The sequence below is a fragment of the Sander vitreus genome, chromosome 17, assembly GCF_031162955.1.
Source record: "Sander vitreus isolate 19-12246 chromosome 17, sanVit1, whole genome shotgun sequence".
NCBI lineage: Eukaryota > Metazoa > Chordata > Actinopteri > Perciformes > Percidae > Sander > Sander vitreus.
Genome location: NC_135871.1, coordinates 16,394,726 through 16,415,297, shown reverse-complemented (window position 1 = coordinate 16,415,297; position 20,572 = coordinate 16,394,726). Strand labels below are relative to the sequence as shown.

Genomic DNA, 20,572 nt, shown 5'->3' with positions numbered 1-20,572 from the left:
GTGTGTGTGTGCGCTGATGCCCTTTCTGCACTACTTCTCTGCAACTGGAGGAAAGTGAGACAATGGGAGCTTTTAGTCATATTTTTCCCAACGTGTGTCTTTTGTGTGTGTTTCTATGCGTGTCGCTGGTCGCTCATCGGGCCCTTATTAACTCCACTAAGTGATCTTTGAGGAGGTGCTGATGGGTGTCTGTGAGATCCAGCCAAGTTTCTCTCCTTTTCACCTTCCCTCCTTTTTTGTCTTCCTCCACTTTGAGTTCACTGATCACCACATCTTGTTTTATGAAACCTGCTCATCATTTTTCTCTAAGCTGCATGTATTCGACTGCATGAGAACTGATTTAACTCTGATCAACACTTTCTATACCTGTATGGAATTTGAATTTCTAGTTCAGTGTTTATCGTGTTTGATTGCTCACAGAGACATTGTAGGTTTTGAAGTCTCTGATAAAGGCAGTCCTGTCCAACATGCGTCTACCGTATTATCCATTTCCCCTCTTGTTTTTGTCCTTCCACAGTCTAGAGACAGAGTGTGCTCTATCTCCACAATCAGCTGGAAATAGGTCATCATTCTACTGGCGTTCACGCTTCGAGCAGTCTCCAAAAGTCTCCACATTTCGGGAAATATGGCCAGAAGGCAATGGACATTGTTCAGTGTCACAATTGATCCATCTTGTATTTTGGAGAACAAAGATGCCAAATATTTTCATTGCAGTGAATTAGTTGTGTGTGCGAATCTGGAGTGATTAAGGTCTGGGTGGTTTTGATAAAGTTGGTCGGTTACATTGCAGCCTGCTGTCTGTCTGCGTCACCCCTTTACTCATTAAATGCTGGTGCTTGTGTAGCCCAGGCTCTGTGTAAAGCTGTGCCCAGTGTGGATCTGGAATATTTTGGCATCGCAGAAAGCGTAACTGAGGTTTCACCTCTTTTTCCCCAGTGAAAGGAAAAATGAAGGTGCAAGACAGGCCATGTGCACGCTTACAATCCCAGAACTTAGATGAGAACATTTTCAAAGTAAATTAAATAGTCTAAACGTGTATTTATTGTTCATCAGATCAATGTACAATTGAAATTGTTTAGCGATGTTTTAGGTTTGGACTGTTGGATTGATACATGGAAAATGAAAAACTAGAAAATGGGAGTAGTTTCCTTTTCTATCCATCCATGCCATGGCTTGACTGCATCTGATTGGCCGGTGGGAACAATTGAATCTGTCAAAAGTGGAAATACAGAACGCTTTCTATTACTTTTCTATATATAAAAAGGAAAATTAGACTATTAAGTTTTACACTGACCCAGGATAGTACATATCTCTGTATGGAGTCTTATGTACAGTAAGTGTGTGTAGGTATGCACATGCATGCATGTGTTTTCTCAACCAAGCAAATATTTTGTGATAAAGTCAGATAAAGAGGGATGAGTGTGCACACTGTGTTTAGTCATAATGATAAAGAAATGGCACGTTTCCAAGAAATATTCTTTATAAAAATTTCAAATATATTTTATTTATTTCCTTTTTTGTAAAACAAAGATGTATTTCAGTAACATAACTACTTACATGTTAACTGATTAGAAAATGTTGTCAAAGTTAAATTTTCATCTTTTACTGCTACGGCAACAGTGAATTCAGGTGCTATGTCTGTATGTATGATTCCTGCTTTCATACAATAGAGGTTTAACAGAAGCAAACTCAAAAATTGAAGTACAAAACAAATAAACATTTGAATAGTGATAGTGAAAAACAGTACCAGAGACTTATCAACCCAACATTGTTGGTTCTGTCCAGAGTCTCTTTCTCTCTCTTTCTCTCTCTTTTATTCTCCACTTGTTTTCAGAATGATGTCTTCTCTGCCTTAACTTCCTTCTCTCTCCAATTGAAAAAGCAAAAGAATATTCAAGTTTCCCTCTTTCAGGCCACAAAAAAATGTTGCTGTACAAAGTCAGTGGAAGCATCATCCAGGCTGTCTCATCCCATCTGTCTTCTTTCCCAGCAGGGATAAATGCAAAAAGCCCAATTTTATAATCATTTAGTATTTATCAGGATTGCCTACTAATTATTAAACCATACAGTTAAGTGGATCATCTACATGTCATTGCTTTGATATTGTTCCTGGGAGCTCTGTGCCAGTGTATGCACTGTCCCATTACACAGCCCACATTTACTGTAGTGTATCATTTCTCTCCGGTTTTTTTTACACTGAAACAAACCCTGTGTTCCCACTCAGCTCCCTTTCCATTCAGTCTGTCTATAATCATTTCATTATCAAACATGTTCTCCCTCCCAATAGTTGCCTCAAATCTTTAGGTTCCCATTTCTTAATGCCACTGTCTTGATAAAGATATCATACAAGTGATTTGTTCTACTATGTCAGAAGAGGAAAGTAGAATTATAAGGAACATTCTATTAAGTTTGCAGGTGGTCAATCAAAATGTCTGTTTTACTTTAGAAAATAAAATGATTTCACCTAAATTTAAAAAAAAATATTGTGGTTTCTTTGGGGCTTTTATTATTCAGAGGGAGCTGTGTGCAGCTTTTCCCCTCCAACATTAACATGTCTGATTCATCTAAGCAGATCAGGACGACTCCCTTGATGACCTGATTCATGTTAAAGCTGAGAAAATAAAAGCTTGACTGCCCTGAGACCCTTTGTAGGGCTATGTAGCGGGCTGGATTTTGCAGGGACCTGGGGTTTGGGGACGCAGAATTAGGATCTATGTGAAACAAGGTGGAATGTGGGAAGCGATCGTGGATTGTGCCAACAGTGCAGCGAGACGCGTCACTGGAAGACAGTGTGATAGGTGGGACACTGATGGGACTTCATGTACTTGATGGCGAACTTGAGCTCCTTGCTCTTCTTGTCCCACTTGTGAATGGACATGAGCAGAAGTTGCTGGTCCACTTTGCGGCCCATGATGAGGAAGTTGGAGCCCAGGCTGTCCAGCTGGGAGCACGGGCAATTTGCACCATTCTTGATGTACAGGGTCAGTTTCTTCAGGTCCTTCTTCCTTAGCACACCCTGCTTCAACACTTTCTTCTTCTTTTGTGCTGCTATCAGCTTCCGGTCACCCTTCTCCTTCTTCACCTCCTTGATCTTCATCTTGAGGGCTGAGGGAGAAGAGAGATATATATATATATATATATATATATATATATATATATATATATATATATATATATATATATATATATATATTTGAACTCAGTCCAACTTCTATTCCGTAGAACAATATTTAAACCCAGAAGCTGTTAATGTGTCACTCCCATTCCCCTGCTCTTTTTTTACTTTGAGCAGCTGTGATATTTGTTCTTACTGCAAACCTGTACTGAGCTCTGTGCTTTGCCAAAGAAGCAGCTATTTTACACCTCTCCTGAGTATCATCTTTTAAATTCTCCTGCAGCGTATAAAAACTGCATCCTGTGTGTATGTTTGTGTGTCTGACTTGGGGAATACCCATAAATGAAAAGGAGGACATGTTTTTGGAGCTACAACCTCTTTTTGAAGCAAGTTCAAGTCAAATCTTAAGCCCTTGAGGGTGAGTCCAAGTCACAAGTCATTTGCAAGTCTAAGTCTAAAGCTCTGGTTCTACCATCAGTAATGTTTCTACATTGGATCTGTATGGAATCACTTTAGTATCATCCTTTGTTTTCTTCACTTTGTAGTCTGATGTAATTGTATCATGCTCCTCTATTGAGATATTACACTTAGACTCCTGTATTTTTACAACACAAAATACAAAACAGATAACCTCTGTTTTTAGTATATGTGGAGTTTGGTTACAGCAAACTCTGGTTTATCAACTTAATGAAGTACTGACTTGTATCTCCTGTTGAGCCTCGTGTTTATAAGTTTTACATGTGAGAGATTAAAATTGCACTGCCAAGCATTTGAGAGAGGAATTCTCTGGGTGAACATTTTGACAGGTGAAATTAATCACGAGCCGGGCAAAGGCGCGAGGTCGGTATGAAACATCGCTATGTACCCGAGCCTGTTGGAAGATCGCCATTTCACTTCTTTCCTGCATAAACATCCCTCGGCACACTCTGATACTGTGCATACACAGTACATGCGAAGTGATAGCATGTTTAAGAAGGAATGTGTGTGTTGAGTTGCCTCTCATCCTCTATCCTGATTCACGTCCTGCTCCTTCACTGAGGGCGTGTGTTTGTGTCCTGCATTTGCGTGCCCAGGCATGTGTGTGTTTCTGTGAATGAATGCATTCATGTGTATGTGTGTGTTCAGAAAAAGATAGGAAGGATAAAATAATTTCCCTCCCTGCTTCACTTTTAAATGTCCACTCATATTTAGTCATAAGTGATGCAGTGGGGCTCACAGTGTGCACCCTGGCCAGTATCCATGTGACAAGCAATGCCCACGTCTTTACACAAACTCACTTTCTTTAAAGTGTGCAGAAGGGGCGTAGAGGTAGAAATATGAGAGAAAAGTGTGCTGTCATTTTGAGCAGAAGCAGGTTTTCTTTAAGCAAGCAAGCTCCCCTACCCACCAGGTGTAAGCTTCATGTCCATGCCCTGCCAGACTCACTTTCCTCCCCCTCTCTTTCCTACTCTTGTCATTTGTGCTAGGATGGTACAGCAAGGAATGTGGAGGGATCAGACATCAAAAGTAGACTGTAATAAAACACGAAGCACAAAATTCTCTGAGGGTGAACTATGTCCCAAGATGAATAGACAACAACATTCACGAGGTATGAGATCAAGCTGTAATCAGCTATTGCGGGTGGTGATGGCGCAGTGGATATGACACATTCCTTCTGTGTGGGTGATCTGGGTTCAATTCCCACTGTGGTATATCAACCAATGTGTCCCTGACCAAGACACTTAACCCATTGTTGCTCCAGAGGTGTATGACCTCTGACACATGCAATAATTGTAAGTTGCTTTGGATAAAAAATGTCAGCTAAATCAGTGGTTCCCAACCTTTTTTCCTTACTTATGTCTAAGAAAAGCTGAGCCACCCCCTCCGAAACCGAAGTTGAGGTAACTCTCAAGATAGAGCCTTACTTTCTTTTTTGATACAGAGGAGTTATCAGCACTTTTACGTTTCTCCGCTATGTTTCATTCATAAAATAGTGATGCCGTGGCGGCAGGAAAAACAAGGATGATAGCAGCTAGCAGCTGACCTGATGACAGCAAGGGCCACAGGTTAAGAGGTCCCGGAGGTTTGGCCTACTAAGTAGCCTGCCTACAATTTTAAGCGAGAACAAAAATATATAGTTTTTATACAGACTTTTGTATACATTATATATTCTAGTATATTATCATAATTTGTTTAACATGTGCAAATATCTTTTTTTCTCTCAACCTCAAACCAGATAAAGACTTGCGCACCCCCTGTGATCTTTGCCGCCCCCCTGAGGGATCCCCGGACCCCAGGTTGGGAACCACTGAGCTAAATGACATGTAATGTAATTGCCTTCTAGAATAACATTAGAGTAATTTTTGCCTTGATCTCCAGATCCATATGTCACGGTTATCTTGACTTCTCTACTCATCCTCATCCAGTCACATACATTAATAGCCAATAAAATGTCTTTGGCTCGCTATCTGCTTTCACACATTTCATTCTAATGAACAGAAAGAATCTGATCCCCCCCAAAAATGTTGGAAGATTGAGATATGTAATCCTGAAGTTAATCAGACAAATATCGGTGAATTGAGTCATGATTAATTATGGGTGATGATGAGCCTACGTTTTGGCTGCAGCTCAAGAGTGTGAGAAATGTGCATAAATATGTATTTTGTTGTTGTCGTTGGATGTGATGTGTTGGTCGTTTATTAATTTATGATTTATAATGGGTCATGTATATTCAGGCCAGTAGGTGTGGGTGTTTGCCAGAAGACAGTTTGTGAAACTTGGTATTTTTTTTAAAACTGCAGACATTTCCTCTGTAGGATACTACAGCATAGAAATATGGTTTTCAGCACCAGTCTGGCCACATTTCATTTTCAATTACATTATTCTCACTAATCTGTTCAGAAACATAAGCCATGTTCTTCATGACTCTCCCAGGGTTATGAGTTTCTAGTTCAGTGCTCAGAATCTTATGACCAGAGAAAATAGAGAGCAGTATATCATTAACTCTAAAGACTGGGGCAATAGTCCATGCAAGCAGAACTTCAGCTGCTGTGGGGTATGATGGGCCAAAAGCCTCGATGAGCAGAAATAATGGAATAATTATGTTCTGGCTTTGTGTGCAGGTCATTACTGTGGTGAAACTGGAATGCTGGAAAGTATAAAGTTTAGAAAAATGGCGTTGAATGGACATCAGGGACTGGAAGCTGTTATATTAATTTATCAACTTATGAGAAGAAAAGGGTAATGCTAGCAGAGGGAAAAGTGCAAAATTGATGTGTGTTCTGCTTGTTCATGTATGTGCTCATTCATTCCCCATTTTCTACAAATACCTGCAAACATATGGTTTAACGGAAAATCTGTTTAACAGAAGAGACTGAAACATAAATATGTTATGAAAGAAATCAAAAAGCCCAATTCTTATTATTTTTATGTCCACCAACAAAGTACCTTTAAGTCTTTTCGTCTTTTAAAACTAAGGCCTTTGTAAATGCAAAGGTTTTTACAGCAATAAAGAACTGAGTGCATAATATTTTGAAGTTGATGTTGTTTTATTGACAATACTGTGCATGTGTACGAGAGAGAGTTACTTTGCAATAGTCCTGCTACTTTTGCTGTCCTACAGCACACAGTGTAATATAATTCTGGTGTTAGACAGGTAGACTTGTAACAAAAACTCCTGCTTTTTTTTAAAGCCAAACCAAACGTCCTGAAATGTTTATGATGGCACATATCTATGCTTTTAAATAGTTCTTCTCAAATTCCTTAATTTTTGTATTCCCTTTATTTTAATAATTGACGTCAAACAGGCTTGTACTCCTTCAGTAATTAAGCCTGTGCTGAAACCTTTTGTCTATACAGTTGCACTTGCGATTTAATAAATGTGAAATGTCGCCACCTTCAGGCAAAGAAGGCAATAGCTGCTGCACTTTTAACTTTTGTGCCACCTGTAGGCAGTGAGTGTTACTGTCCTCCTCCCCTGTACTGTACTGTATATGCGTCTATAGGATGCAGCTCTTAAGGCTCTGACACACCAACCTGACGGCCGGCCTTTGGCAGAAAAGGTAACTCCCCGAGTTGGTCAAAAAAGTGCCTCGGAACACACAGAAGCAACGCTGACTTGAGCATACGTTTTGCACGTACGTGAGACGTAATACGTCTCCAGAACCGCAGGTGGCGCTAATCTGTATTGTATTGTAGCTGATTGGACGAACACGTCACGTAGGTCTGGCTGCTCCCGGATTTTACAACCGGGCATAATGGCGGCTTCGTTCGGAATACAATCTCATATTTTACGAAGATAGTTCACCGAAACGTGTTTCTGAAAACATTTTAAGCGAGAAATAGGCCATACAGTTGCTGAATCTGTCTTCATTTCAGATCGACAAAGGTCAGTTTAAAAGATTTTCGTCAGATTTTGAGAGGCGTTAGTCAGGCTCATCCTGCTCGTCATTTCCGAGTTACCGCTCCACCAATCAGATTGGCCATTGAGTACGTCATCATCCCAAATGAAGGCCGACGACGGCACGGAACACACCGAACAGACATGAGTCACTGACCTCGCCAGACTGTCCGACAGCCGATAATCGGGTTGGTGTGTCAGGGCCTTTACTCTTCAATTGTTGGTACTTACCAAAGTCACTGGCACAGTAATGCTCCATTATGTTGTCTGCTTTCAGCTCATTGTCACATGGAGGGCACACCTTCGACACTGAGGGGACAGAAAAATAATTTCTCATTAGCAGCTACACATAATTATTTCATATGGTTCTATTAAGGCCAGATTAGCTAATACTGAGTTGAGGTGAGTTGAGGTCATTGTTAGTCAAGTGCAGTCAGCAAAACCAAAGTTGTGTCGGCATGAAATCGTTAAGCCTGAGCACTTTTTAGGCACTTATTTGCAGCCCCCCTCTGCTTGTCAGAGGCTATTTGCTGCTGAGAGAATACACAGTCCAGCAAGCTGACTGATGTTTGCCCTGCAATTACACTGGACAAAATGTTTTTAATTCTGGCCCTTGTATATTTTGGTGGTGCAGGCGTGGTCTTGGCTGTGCAGAAAGGTAAACGCTGTTGCAGCAGGAGCAGCTGAACATGGTGAAAAGTGATTCAGTACAGAGACACAGCCAGCACTGAGGCCACACAGCAACCACACATTGTGAAACAGCAAGGGGAAACCGACGCAACGAGTTCAGTTTATTTTTAACTCAAAATGTATGGTCATGCCTGCTTTGCTCGAAAGCATGTTTAGCCTCACTAACTTTGATTTGGGACTTTCTGATTGTTGTTATTGTGTACCCATACAACATGAGAGAGAAGTAACAGGCCCTACATTAAACCTTTTATTAGTTTACTGCAAAGTATTGCTTGTGTCTACAGCAGAAACTGACAAAATATGGAAATATGAATAATTATTATGACATTTTGACTTATATATAATATAGTAAATATTCTTCCCCATGCCAACTACAAATCCTGCTTTCAAAGCCCCCAATCTCTTCTTTGTCAGACACACAAACACACACAGACATGCTACATACTGCCTTGTAATTTTCTCCAAAAGTAAACTTTATTATGGCCATTCCTACATAAACTCAGCGTAAGCCCTGTGGCTACACACATCTAATATCAGTCTACTTATCCACAAAACAGAGGTTGGGCCGATCGAGAGAACAAGGTATAATATTAGAAATGGTCAGGGAGAGAAGGATGTGGTATAGAAATCTTCCACACACCACATATATGCACCTACAGGGCAGTTAAATATCATAAGCAGCCTTTGTTTGGGACATCTGCTTATAGGGGAGCTAACTTTTTCTGTCATTCACTTACCACAGTATCCAAAATAAGTTTAGATCTCTCCCCCCTCTCTGTTTTCCTGTGTGTCTCACACTTACAAACACACACAGAACTATCCTAGCACAGTCCAGCCTAGGCCCCTGGGTTAAAAGTCAGGGTTCAAGGGTTATCACCCCAGCCCAAACCTCAGAGTCTGGGCAGATAATGAGACGGGTCAAAGTTTAGCATGCTTCGCTGCTCGGGATCGTGGGGAGGTGAACCCCCTAACCACCGCTGAGTGTTATGTATGTGTGTATGCGCTCGTATGTGTGTGTCGGAAGGAGTTGAACCATGTTCTTGCAGAGTAACTGCCAATTTTTCTCCTCTGAGGATTCCCATGCATTCACAGGCAGGAGACCTGCGAGGCTTTAGGGTCAAGCCTCTTAATTGTCTGGTGCTGACATAAAGACTGGGACAAGAGCATGGAAACACACACACACACACACACACACACACACACACACACACACACACACACACACACACACACACACACACACACACACACACACACAAAGAGATGCCAAAACTCTGGATTTGTCTGTTTTGAATGATTCCCTTGAAGCTGTTGCATCTTATTCAGACTCCATGGTAATTCATTCTGGTTTCACTGGGGTGGTATGTTGGCAGGAGGCCCAGTTGTGTTGATGCCAGAGCATGTGTCAGGAGAAAACAGCCCCTCCATGAAACTAAGTTGAGCTTGGACCAAAATGTACCATTTGGATGCCGCTGAGCAATCAATTAAGCGACGACTGCCCTCATCACGGTCTTGTCTCCGTAGGGGGAATCACCGCCATGTTCTGATGGGAATCACTGCTGCGTGGCTTAGAGTATTTTTTTTCCTGGAGACATTTCTACTCAGCAAATATTTTGACATTAGGTAATGTATTTTGCCATCATCTCAAAGCAGTTTAGGATTTTTTTTTACCATGCCATGTGAATGAATTGTAAAAAGTAATGTTCTTGCTTTTTTCTCCTTTGAACTTGACTGCCTCTTCGTCATCTGGGTTATAGACTTAATCACAGAAACGTAAAATGTTTCCATTCACAGTGACGGATGTTAGAATATAGTATCTCAGAGCTGTTGTTCTGGAGGATGAGGAGGTAGGGAGTTGATGATTGAGGGTAAGAGGAAAAGGATGATGGGAGTAGGGTGAGTAGGGAGGTGGTCCGTTAGAAAGACCTGCTGTTAATCTTCAAACAGCAGGCCAGAGTGGAAATGACGTAGGGCAAGAGTCCAGTAATTTCACTGCACAGCTTCACTTAGTCATAGCTCTAAGGTTAATATCACGTTATCCATTTCAGTCTCCCTCCCCTGCTGTACAGTATATGTTGTTTCTTGTCCCCCCTCTCACCCTTTTTCTCCTTTCTTTCACATAACTTGCTTATGTATGTTTTAACAAATTAGAGAGGCTGATTGAAAATAAGGAAATGCAACAACATCTCAGTATTGGAAAAAAATTCTTAAACTGGCTTGGGAAATTTTATGATGTTAATGATAAAAGGAAAAGTGGAAAGTAATTTGTCAGATAATACTTTTGGTGTTGAGGTCCCATAAAAAAGTGCCATTGTGCAACTGTGTGAAATGTCTCTAAAATGTGTCCACCATGACCTCCACAAACATGACAACACAATGAAGATCGTCATTTTATTGTAATTGGTTGGTGCAGTGGAAAGTTGCTGCACATTTATTTAATTTTGTTGTTTCAACAACATACATTTTGTTCATCACTAAGTAAACAACGCCTTGTCCAAGCATTTGTCATTACATAAAATTCAAGAATCCTTTTCATTTGCCTCAAACATCAAATCACATTTTAGGTTTGCAACAAGTTGCTTAAAATCAATTTTACAGCCCGTATCGTAGTTACAGTTTGTGCAAAGTTACATGTTTCTGCTTACTTTTTTCTTTCTCTTTGTCTCCACACACTCACACGCACATATCTTCACACCAAAGATAACCAGATCTAACAATATCGTCGTCCGATCCCCTGCCATATCTTTTGCCTCGCCCCCTGCAGCCTGAGCATCACTGACTTTTATGGGAAGAACGTTCCATTTAAAGTATGTGCAGGTCACTATCTCATGCCTCATTTGGGCACTTTAAGTTACGAGCAGCAACACTTATGACATAAAACGGTACTATGCCGGAGATGAAATGCAGCGTGTGATTTATGTCGGAGGGCCTAACATCTGTTTAAATGCAGCATGCAGACGGACAGAGGAGGACTTAAATACGGCCCACAGGCAGCCCCCGGGGCCCCTAAAACATCAGCATGCTCCTTGCATCTGTAGGAATCCTATACAGAAGAGAAAATACATTCTCAAAAGGCAGAGGCAGTCTTCCATGCACAGAGCATTGGATCACATTTTCCCTTTCATATAGCAGCCAGGGCCACATGAGTAGCGCCCATTGTGCTGCTGGGGACCTGACAGTGCTGCCTGTCTCCTTTAGCACGGTTGTAACTTACACTAGCCGCATCAATGAGTAAGGCAAGGACAGACAATATCTTTCACACCATTCAATTTCAACGACTTTTACTGGACAACGTGCATATTGTCTTGAAGAGCATTTTCTGAAACATGCAATTTGAGATATGGAGTTTACCCTATGCACTTTAACATACCTGTTGATTTGCTGATGCTGACAGCAGCTAAAGGTAGCATCATTAAATAAGGTGGAGTTGATGGGTGGCATCTGCCAGATGGACTGAGCTCAGCTGGCCTTCTTCACTCTCTGGGCCCTCTTTTGTCAGTGGACTGCTTGTCTTCCCTGGTATGATATCTACAGACTTGTGTTTCACATAATCACACCCCATGGGCCCCTGTTACTTACACACATACACACACACATGCACACGCACCACAGCCTGAGCTCAGGTGGCAGTGGTGTTCTTCTCAGTTTTGGCTATGACAGAGAGGTGGAAAGTGAATCTGACTCTGTACTGTTAGTTTCCACAGGAGCCCAGCTGGATAGCCCTTATATGATCCTGTCTTAGGAGAATCATCCTTGTTTTTTGACACGGTTCTCAGGAAATTCACTTCTAACAATTCTTAGCTGAAATTCCTCTTTATTATCGCTGTGTGTGTGTGTGTGTGTGTGTGTGTGTGTGTGTGTGTGTGTGTGTGTGTGTGTGTGTGTGTGTGTGTGTGTGTTTTTTAAAGCCAGAAGTTTGTCCTCAGGATGGCCTCATCGGCACATCTGAGAATCTCTGGTTCTCAACAAAATGTCAGTGACTGAGCCCTCGGGCTAGAAGTGATATGGGTTCACTCTCAGTTTCAAACACACACACACACACACACACACACACACACACACACACACACACACACACTCACACTCACACAAGCACACACTCAAATGTAATCGTTAAACTTAACCAATATTAAATTTTTTATTTATATTTTACAAATTTAATTCAATATATTTCCTCTCATTTTCTCTCTTCATAAAATTGCTTAACAGCAAAAAACCCTCAACAAATTTGCACTGATCTCGCACCACTCTCTGTAATCTAGCCGCCTCCAATCATTTTTGATTAGATAGGATCAACAAACTGTTGCCTGTTTGAGGAGATTACAGATAAAGTTTAAGCTGCCTCCGTCTCAGGCAGCAAGTAAAAGAATGAGTTATGGCTCTGTAAAGCTAAAGTGTCACATAGTTGAAACTCGTCCTACAAAAACAGAACAGCCACTTTTCCTAATGGAATGAGCCAGCTCCGGATGAATTCACCAGAGAATTCTAAAACGATCTTTTTTAGCAGGGTAGATATTTAGATATCAGTATAGTGTGAAAATTATTGATAAAAAGCAAAGATATGTCACACAAATTGTTATGATTGACAGGACTAAAATGATGTTTTGGCATTATTGGCTTTCATTTTTAGCGCTTTAGTAAAGTAGTACATTGTAATATATCAAAGAACAGCTCAATTCAAGGACAACACATTTATCAAATGAAACATAACACAGCAACATTTCAACCAAACTAGATAAGAAATGGTGATAAACAGTAAAGGAAAGAAGTGGAATAATGAAGCAAATAAACCGTTTTTATTTGAGTCCTTATTGAAAGCAGAGAGGCAGACACTTTTTTGTGCTGCAGGTGGCAGATTTTCTCCTATTCTACACTCTGTCTGCCTCTCTTTACTCTCCCGCTTCCCTCTCCTTTCACTCCTCTCCTTTGGGCTCTCAGGGACAATCAGACTTTCGTCATTCCAATTCTCTGCCTGCTTCCCTTGTCCTGTCATGTCGACTAATTAGTGGGAGCTCAGTAATTGGCCTAGCTAATTGGCCTGCTGGCTGCCAGACCCAACAAAGGCCTAGCAGGCTGGGACACAGTGAGGACTGTCCCCTGTCTAAAGACTCTCATCAACTCCCTCTATCACCCTCTTAGCACTGACTGCTTTTGTAAAGAGGCTGCATAAGTAGTTGTGGCGCATACACACACATGCACACACCTTTTTCGCTCTATTTAGTTCCCACTCACCCTCTCACAGCTCACTATTGGCCCATCTGTCTGTTCTCTTACTCGTTTCCTGTGAACAATTATATAATACTTTCCATTTTTTGTGAATCAAATCTCTCTCAGAAACCCCAGTGTAATTCCCCTTCTTATTTCATCCATCTTGGGTTTATTTGTTCATAGATTGACACTCTGCAGACCAGCTTTTGAGTTGCATGCATGGCAGCTTTAAAATAAGACATTCTCCATTAACTCAGTTGTAAGATTGATAGATTAGCTGTTGATGGATGTCTGCTGATAAAGGTGTGTGTGTGTGTGTGTGTGTGTGTGTGTGTGTGTGTGTGTGTGTGTGTGTGTGTGTGTGTGTGTGTGTGTGTGTGTGTATGCATGTGCATGTGTGTCACCTTTTCAGTTGAGATGCGTTTAACATCACAGTCCATTAATCTAAACTCAGTGAGCGATCTGGCCGTCGGAGTCACTCGGTCTCCTGTCTCTCTCTCTGTCTGTCTCTGTCCCTCCCTGAGGCATATGTTGATGGCAGGGAGCCGTCCTGAACTGTCCACATACTCAAGAACTTTCCCCTGTGGCCTCTTCCTGCTCCTGTCTCTCTGCCTGACTCTGGATAGTCTCTCACTTAAACTTTCATCTGTCATCATTGCAGTGCGGGTAAACCATATGAGCCTCACAGCCATTAGGCTCTCACTGTTTGACTCTGCAGGCTCTCGGGACACTTATCTGTCTTAGTAATGGTATTTGCGGGAGTCCTGAAATAAACAAACTATTTTATAGTGTTATTTTTGCATTTGGCAATGATTTCGTATGTTTATTGTTTTTTTTATTGCTGCATTTTTAACCCATGTATAATTTTAAATACTTGCTTATTATATATTATATACATTCTTGATATTGCTTACTGAAATGCACGTGTTATACCTTATCATTAAAAACAGTTTTTTACAATACAAACTATGTTTTGGACAGATTAATAACAAGCTGTAGCATGATTTTTTATGCTGGAAAAGATTTCTATTTTTAATTTGTATTTATTGATTTATTCAACTTTAATTGATTGTAATGTGTTACTGAGCTTGTCACTTTTGTATTTTGAGAGGACATTAAAATTAAAATGTGTGCAAAATGTCAAGCTAACATTTTACCTGCTGTATAAGCATTAATTCAACTTCTTTAGTACTATTTACACTATTGTGGACTTGTATGTGTGCGTAGATGATTTTGTGCGTGTGAGTATGCTTAAATGAGGGTGTGTGTTGGAGTGGGTGTATGTGCCCTACCTGGTGGCTGGGTCGCGTGGTTCCCAGTGAACTGCATGGGGATGCAGAGGTCATTATCAATGGGAAACTTATCACAGGTCAGCATCTCAGGCCAGGGGAAGCCATAGGTCTCCATCACCGGAGCACAGCTGTCCCTCACAGCTTCACACAGCGAGCGGCAGGGATAGATGGGCCTGTCCAGGCACACCGGTGCAAACAGCGAGCACAGGAAGACCTGGGTATCAGCATGGCAGCGTTTGGCCAGGAGGGGTACCCAGCTGCCCGCCTGCTGCTTGACCTCTGGCATGGTCTCGTGGTCCAGGAGGTTGGGCAGCCTCATCTTCTTGTAGCCCACATTGTGGCACAGGCGCAGGTCAGCTGGTATGTCCACACACTGGGGCTGCTTGGTGTAGAAGCGGCCATTGTGGAAGTTGTCCGACTGCCAGCTGTAGTAGTCGTACTCATCTGCAGCTGAGACGGTGAGGAGGAGGAGGAGGAGAGAGAAGAGCGACAGGCCCAGTGCCAAGCTGAAGGAGCCCTGGGTTAATGCCCACCTGGGGCTCTTTTGTCCGTGTGCCATGCCTCTCTGAGCCCAAACCAACAATTCAAGAATGTTGTATCCAAAGTCTCCAAAGTTAAGACAAAATGCAGAGAGAAGAGAGGAACAAGTGGGGCAGGCGTACAAGCTGTAATCCCTTTTTTTGTCCTGAGTATGGACGCCGTGGATTGAAAATGAAGTGTTTAATTCCCTTCTTCCCTGGAGAGTCGGCCCTCTAAGCCTCCCTGAAACACCTCCCTGTGTGTATGTGTGTGTGTGCGTGTGTGTGCCTCAGGTAGTGGAGTGGGGAGGCAGCAGTCAAAGAAGGGTGAGCACACAAGTAGGACTGCTTATTTAACTAACTTTCCCTGTTAACAATGTCTCACTCTCCTTCCCTCTCCCTCTCTTAGAAGTGTCTCCAGCCCTCCCCTGCTCTCTGTCTATTAGTCTGCAGCTGTAATGAGGAGTACCTTAGGTTTTAAGAGGCGGTGGTGGCTGCTCTCTGCAGCTGCCTGCCCCCTAGCAGGCTCCCAGACCACTCACCTTCCTACTGGCCTCCCCTGCACTCACTCACAACAGCATGAGCCAATCACAACCCTGGGGGAGGCTCCCACTGGCCTTCAGGACACTCCTACAACCCCTTGTCCTCGACAAAACCCCTCCTCTACAACAAGTTAACATGAGAGAGCGAGAGAGAAAGAGAGAGAGAGAACTAAGTCAATAATCATCTCTCTAATATGCACAAGATTCTTTTGTCAGAAACAGCCACAAACACTCAGACATAACAGACACTGTCACCCTCTTATTCATGCTGTTTTTGTCATACATTAATAAACTTTCTACCCCTATTAAATTTACTCATCAAAGGCTCAACCAGCTCCCTGCACGTCTGCTTGCCATTCACGCCTACTCACTTCATTACCTCAAAACAGTCTGGCGTAACGGATTCTGCTGGCATCAACAGTGAGAAAATGTATACACACACACACACACACACACACACACACACACACACACACACACATGCTCGAGCACAAATCTAAGTGCAAGAAATCCAGGAGAAGAAAGTGAATGAAGTGGGTGGGAAGGAGTTGCAATGAGGTTACTGAGTGTGGGTTGTGCAGCTACAGGTGGCTAGGTGGTTTACCCGTGCTATGGGAGTTATGCTAATGTGTATGTTGTCTGTGAATAGAGGCTCGCTGCACCTCTGTCTCTTTCGATCAGTGCCACTGACACAGTGAGGGCCTTCGCCTTGGCAGCAAATTCACTAGAAGGGTCACATTCAGATTCAAAGGGCTGTAGCTGTGTGAGCAGGATGTGGGATCGGTGCCTCACATGGAGGGTGTTCTTGCATCTTGCATTTGATCTACGTCACGCATTAATGCTTCTCCTCATTGGGCTGTATATGCAGGTCCATGCAAATGATTGGAAAGAGCTTGTTTGTTGGTGCAAGATGACATTTTATCATGATATAGAAGGACTGTCAAGACAAAATTTGGATCATACTACAGCTGAATACTGCTGACACTGAGATGAAGTAATAGGACATGAGATTTTGGAATATTTTTATTATCTGTATGTGGCAGTACAAACAAGGACAGTTAGGAATGCATGTGTGAGTGTGTGTTTTGCAAACAGTCGGAGGTGTACTTGGATGAGAATCAGGGACAGTATTGTTCTTTGCCTGTAGCATAGAAGATACAATTCCAGAAACAGCAGTCAGTCCATAAAATCTAATTCAATGAGATGAAATGAAATAGATAAAAATGTGGCTCAATATCAGGCGACGAGGCACATCAATAAAACCCTCCACATTATCCAAGCACCCATATAGTTTTACAGTATCTTGACCACATTTGTTTCCAAAGCCAGGGGATTGTGAATAAGATTACTGCACCATCTAATCATTTTTTACTTGAAAATGGAGTTGAACATGTTTCAACCTTATCTTCCCGAGCTACAGTTCAAATCCCTGTCTGTTGATTCTTATTGGTGGGTTGCAGACACTGTGGAGTGATTTTTCTGGGAATTGAAAAGCTGCCAGCAGAAAAAACAAGCTCAATCTTCTCTTGGAGCGCTTCTCATAACTGGCAATGTGGAAAGATGATATGGCAGTGAGCTGAAGTCACCCCTAAAATGTTGTCATCATTACTAAAAGCATCGTTGAGTGGATATAAAGAGCTGTTGTAGTTTGATAAGTCAGTAGCCAAAGCTTATTGACTACATTTCCTCACCTCTTCTCTTCCCTCACTCTGCTCCTGTGTTTATTCTGTTGTTATTCATGGATAGAAACTACACTGCTAACCTTTGCACTACAGCTAATCAATTTTACTCACAGCTAATAATCTGTGTGAACCTTACTCTTTCATGAAGGGGTGTTGAGATTGTCTTACTATCTCTGTGACGTATTTTGTATACACGTTTGTTCAATAGTGACCTATTTTAAGACTGCTAGCGTTTCCTCTTGATACAGGCACAACGTACTGCCTTTAAGTCTGTAACAAAAGTGTCTTTCATGGTAATCAATCAACAATGGTTGTCTCCTCTTGTTCTCCTTCCCCTAACTGGCCCCTGTGGCCACCGGCCAATCAATTCCACTCTTCGGTTTCCAGCCCTCTGATTGGGCAAGGGCTATAAGATTAGGACCAGCCTGTATTGTTGGGCCTAAAGGTTTAGCATGGTTTGAAAAGGGTGTCTCAGCAATTGTATGAGTATGTGTGTGTGTGTGTGTGTGTGTGTGTGTGTGTGTGTGTGTGTGTGTGTGTGTGTGTGTGTGTGTGTGTTTGGAGATGGTGGTGGTGGGTACGGGCGGTTGTGTGTGTGTGTGTGTGTGTGTGTGTGTGTGTGTCAGGGAGATTCTAAAGAGGAAAGGCTGGAGGGTGTGGGTGAGGTGGCCAGACGCCCAGATATGCCCTCCAAGCAGAGTTTGAATTCCAAACCACACAAGAAGATGGAGGGGATGATGTGAACGACAACAGACACATCCACATGTTGCATGCTTTCTCTGACTGAACTCGTACACAAACTGCAGCAAAGTGCAGAAAAAAATTACTTCATTGTATTAGTACAATATACATATGACCTACTGTGTATTCTCAGCAGCTCAGTATTTCTTCTATTCTAATCAAGTCTTAACAGCTTAACAGATTAGTGAAATGTTTCTTAGATGCAGTGCAGTCCAGCTGTTTTTTAAATAAATAAATGTTATTCATTGCAGTGCAGAAAGTAGACACATTTAAAAGTCAAAGTAGACGCATCTATGCAAACTTATTTAACTGTAGTGTACAACAAGGAAATGGATCAGTTGTGTAGGAGGTAATAGGTTTTCTCCAAGAGGAAACCCCTACCTCCTCACCACACACACACACACACACACACACACACACACACACACACACACACACACACACACACACACACACACAGGTTTGTGGCACTATCTTTGTGAGGACCCGTCACATAATGCATTCCCTAGCCCCTTACCCTAACCTTAACCATCACAACTAAATGCCTAACCTTAACCCTTATCCTCACCCTAACCATAACCTAATTCTATCCCTAATCCTACAACCAAGTCTTAACCCTCAAACAGCCCTTTAAACTTGTGGGGTCCAGCATTTTAGCCTCATAAAGCTGTTGGGACCCCACAAGTATACTGGACTCCCGGTTTTTGGACCCCACAGATATAGTTAAACAAGCCCACACACACACACACACCTCCCAGACAAAGCAACAATAGGGATTAGTTTGCAGAACTGTCAAAACATGTGTGAAACACACAGAACAGTGTCTCCCACAAATACTTTCTTTCTTTTCCTATTCATCTGTCTCTCTCTCGCGCGCGCCATGAGACCGTAACTGTGATTTGTGGTAGAGACAGAATCGCTGAAGAAGACACTGCAGTAATGCCACAACAGAAATTTGATCAGTAATGCAGGATGAATACAAGGTAAGAAACGTAAAGTAGCTTCCACTGTTTGATTCTTTCCTTTTACAGTAACAATAATCTTTTTTATTAAAAATTGCTTACGGTCAAAACATTTTGGTTTCATTAATAGTTCTAGTTTTCAAAATGAGCTGTATAATCTGCAATATCTGTGATCTGAAATTTAGCAGGGTGAGGCTATTTGCACCCCTGGTACGATTAGCAGTGTATGCTATTTGTACCCTGGTGCAATTAGAAGTGAATGCTATTCGTACCCCGGTGCACACAGCAATGTGTTCTATGACATATTGATCACACAATGTATGCGCAACACGTTTGTTGTTATAGGGTATGATTATAAATGTATTCTATTCGTACCAGTGTATAAATTAGAAGTGGATGATATTTGTACCCTGGCGTAGGCTACCCTATATTTACACACAGTTATCTATACTACTCATGTATTACACCTTTTTGGAATATTGCTCTATGGCCTAAATAAAATCGTTGCAGTGTCCAATATTTCGCACACTTCAGAGAGACGTTGATACATACACTGGCGTGGTTCTCGACCTGGGGGGCGGACCCTGACTTGAGCAGTGGCATGCAAATTATCCAATCCAAAATGAAAGAAACAAGATCTCTTCACTGGGGAATTGAACTGACTCCTGGGGCCATAGCTCACTGTTCTAACCACTCATCTAGCAGTTCTTGGGGAATGAAGTACAACCGTTGACCACTTGGTGCCTTTAAGCCTTGGTTGCTAGGTAACCATACTGTATACAAAAAATAGGTACTAACTAACAAACTAACGGTTGTTTGCTTTCACTGAAGACAGAAAACGCAACTGTAGTATCCATTTTCCGCTAGAAATTCAATTGTTATAAACTTTAGAGACAAAACTTTCTTAATATGCCAGTTTCTGCTATCAAGGAAGATGAATGTCGGCCATGACTTCGGTGCACGAGAGCAACGTGTTTTTGTTGTTACGTCACAGGGTGTGAATAGCTCAGCTGTGTGGCCTAGGCTATTCGTACCGGGAGTGAAAATAGACACTCTGAATTTGGTATGCAATCCATGAGCGATTAAGGCTTGTTTTTTAATCTGCCACCTTATCCTGTTAGTTTGCAAACAATGTTAGCAGGGTCAGTCGGTGCACAGACCAGAGTGGATAAAGATCCTACACATGCAGACACACAAACAAACAAAATAAATCAGCAGACAGCTTTACAGTACTTCTCCAGGAATGTCACAGACTTGCACAAAAACTGGCAGCTAGAGTGCCACCAGGAAATATCAGGATTATACGCTATGACGGATTTCTGCCTCAGCTCAGCTTGTTCACTGAGCCTTGGGCAAGGAATGACTTCGTCAGTAGGGACTATTGCACGTAGTTGCTGAAATGTGATGACTTTAGCACCACAGTCACATAGTGTTAAACCCGTAG

General features: G+C 42.0%; 1 protein-coding gene across 1 annotated transcript; it reads right to left on the bottom strand.

The window, feature by feature from the left end:
• Positions 1-1,475: 1,475 nt before the first annotated feature.
• Positions 1,476-15,666, bottom strand: sfrp5 (secreted frizzled-related protein 5). Its single transcript, XM_078273069.1, has 3 exons — positions 14,684-15,666; positions 7,725-7,802; positions 1,476-3,105 (listed from the first exon to the last, which is right to left on the bottom strand). Exons 1-3 carry the CDS (start codon positions 15,240-15,242, stop codon positions 2,777-2,779), a joined length of 966 nt encoding a protein of 321 aa, XP_078129195.1. The 5' UTR covers positions 15,243-15,666; the 3' UTR covers positions 1,476-2,776.
• Between the last annotated feature and the right edge of the window lie 4,906 nt (positions 15,667-20,572).

What these genes read in the sequence shown, in the direction of transcription:
- sfrp5 (XM_078273069.1), bottom strand. Translation starts at nt 15,242, where the DNA reads ATGGCACACGGACAAAAGAGCCCCAGGTGGGCATTAACCCAGGGCTCC. An exon ending in CCACGCGACCCAGCCACCAG is followed by an intron (nt 7,803 to 14,683) that starts GTAGGGCACATA and finishes CTGTCCCCTCAG; the next exon opens with TGTCGAAGGTGTGCCCTCCA. An exon ending in TTACTGTGCCAGTGACTTTG is followed by an intron (nt 3,106 to 7,724) that starts GTAAGTACCAAC and finishes CTTCTCCCTCAG; the next exon opens with CCCTCAAGATGAAGATCAAG.